General features: G+C 64.2%; 1 protein-coding gene across 2 annotated transcripts in view; it reads right to left on the bottom strand.

The window, feature by feature from the left end:
• LOC107157301 (lysine-specific demethylase 4B) overlaps positions 1-1,969 on the bottom strand; it is an 88,559-nt gene that overhangs the window by 68,597 nt on the left and 17,993 nt on the right. For both annotated transcript variants that reach the window (XM_048812454.1, XM_048812451.1), the window contains exon 3: positions 643-794. In XM_048812454.1, coding sequence (XP_048668411.1) covers positions 643-783 — 141 coding nt within the window. In that variant the 5' untranslated portion in view covers positions 784-794. The remainder of the gene's footprint in view (positions 1-642; positions 795-1,969) is intronic.

Below are 1,969 nucleotides of genomic sequence, written 5' to 3'. Positions count from 1 at the left end.
GAGGAGCACAACCCACGCGGCCGGCTGAGCCAGCCAGCACTCACAGCACCAGGCCGCAGGCCCCCTGCTGCCACCTCCCCCGTTCCTTCCCTTTTCATCCTCTTCACGTCCTGTCCCTGAGCCTTGACCTCGTGCGCCCCCCACAGGGTGCGGGGAAAGACTCAAGAAACCCCACAATGCCGTCTCCAGGGAGGGGGCTGCGGGCGGGGCTCAGCCACCGGCACCCCAGCTCTCGCCTGCGCACCACGGGCCCAGACGGGAAGCTGCTCCAGCTGGGCACAGTGCCGCCCTGCAGTCCAGGCGTCCAGGCGCCCAGGCCAGGAGGACAGCGGCACTCGCTGGTTCAAGACCAGCCTATGCAGCACAGCGAGACCTTGTCTCAAAAAGCAAATTGTTCAACCAGGAATATGGAGGGAAAAAGTGAGGCCTCCTAGCACCGGGCCCAGAAGGCTCCGGGACCCCAGCAGCGGGTCCACCTCACCGCCTGCCAGCGCCCACGGGCCCTGAGAGCACCACAAGCTGGCTGATGGCCGCTGGGGAGGGCCCAGGACAAGCCGGGGTGCACAGGGACTCCTTCAGCAGGAAGGATAGCAGGGCAGTGCAGGCTGACGGCGGCTGCGCCAGGATGCGGTCATCACCCACCTTGGCCAGGCCTGCCCGGTGGGCCCCCTGCGATTCTATGTAGGCCACATATTTGTTGAAGTCCTTAAACTCCTCCATGGTCGGGCGGAACGTCATGATTTTGCAGCTGGGGTTCTGGGCCCCGTGGTCCTCAGAGCCCATGGTGGCAGCACCTGTGGGGAAGCAGAGGTGAGCAAGTCAGCGCCGCCCCACCTCCTCTCCCTCCATCACTGAAAACACCAGGGCCACCACGGGCAGGGCAGCGGGGCCCTCGCACAGAGCTGGGGTGCAAGAGGGCTGGGGCCGGCTCACCGTGCGGGCTGAGCACGAGGGCCACCATGACGGCAGCTGGTAGAAACAGTGCGCCCTGTTTAACGGACAGGCGAGGCTGGGGGCCAGCACTCGTTTTAAGCAGAACCCTAGGAAAGAAAGCTGCCTGGATCAGCCCCTCGGCACGTTCTCTGGGTCAGCTTCAAATCAAGACATCCGCTCCTCAGCCAGACGTGTGCGAGGGACAGCAGGGCTGCGGGCTTCCGGAGGTAAGAACGGGTGTGTGAGGGCGTCCTCCCACACACTGCCATCAGGGAGCCCGGCAGCTCGGGGCAGCCCACTGCCAGGACCCTGCTGGGCACTCTGGTACTGGCCTGGCTGGCTGCCGTCAGCAGAGCCAGGACCCAAGCAGGAGTCCTGGTCGGGGAGAGCAGAGGCCCAGTCACACGGGTGTGCTCACCACACCACTGGCCGCTGGTGCTGCAACTATTGGGCACTGGGCTGCCCTCTCACCAAGGAGGCCACAGGCTGGGCAGCTCCCACCTGCCCCGGGAGCTAAGGGGACCAAGGGGGTGACTGGCAGCCCACCACCAGGAACAGGTTTCGGTCGGCCTCGGGCAAGGGTCTTCCTTGGCAGATTAAATTCTCCAAAACAAGGAGAAAGCAGTGTCCGTCTAGAGTTAGAAGAGGCAGGAACCCAAGTGCGCACACCAAGAGCTAAGGAGAAGTTTCAAAAGTTCACCTGCCTATTCCGAGAGCCCCAGAGTGACCCAGGAAGTGACAAAAGGCAAGAGAATTCCCTCCTGGAAAGGGCTCCAGGTCACCGAGATGCAGCCCACCACCTCCCCAAACGCACTCCCTGTAGTGGGCACTAGAGGGCAGCAGGCACCCAGGAACCCTGCGCAGGGCCGGACCCGGAAGCCCAGTCAGCTCCCACCTCCATCGGACGGACGGAAGTAGGGCCAAGAGGCCACTGGCCTCCTCGCCACCTGCCCTGTCCACCATGTGCCCTCCTCAACCACCACACTGCCATCTGGGGTGCAGGGGACTGGGACCAGTGAACAGCAGCTGAGACCAG

Source organism: Marmota marmota, unplaced genomic scaffold, assembly GCF_001458135.2.
Source record: "Marmota marmota marmota unplaced genomic scaffold, marMar, whole genome shotgun sequence".
NCBI lineage: Eukaryota > Metazoa > Chordata > Mammalia > Rodentia > Sciuridae > Marmota > Marmota marmota.
The sequence above is the reverse complement of the archived record's forward strand: the minus strand, read 5'-3'. Positions and strand labels throughout refer to the sequence as shown.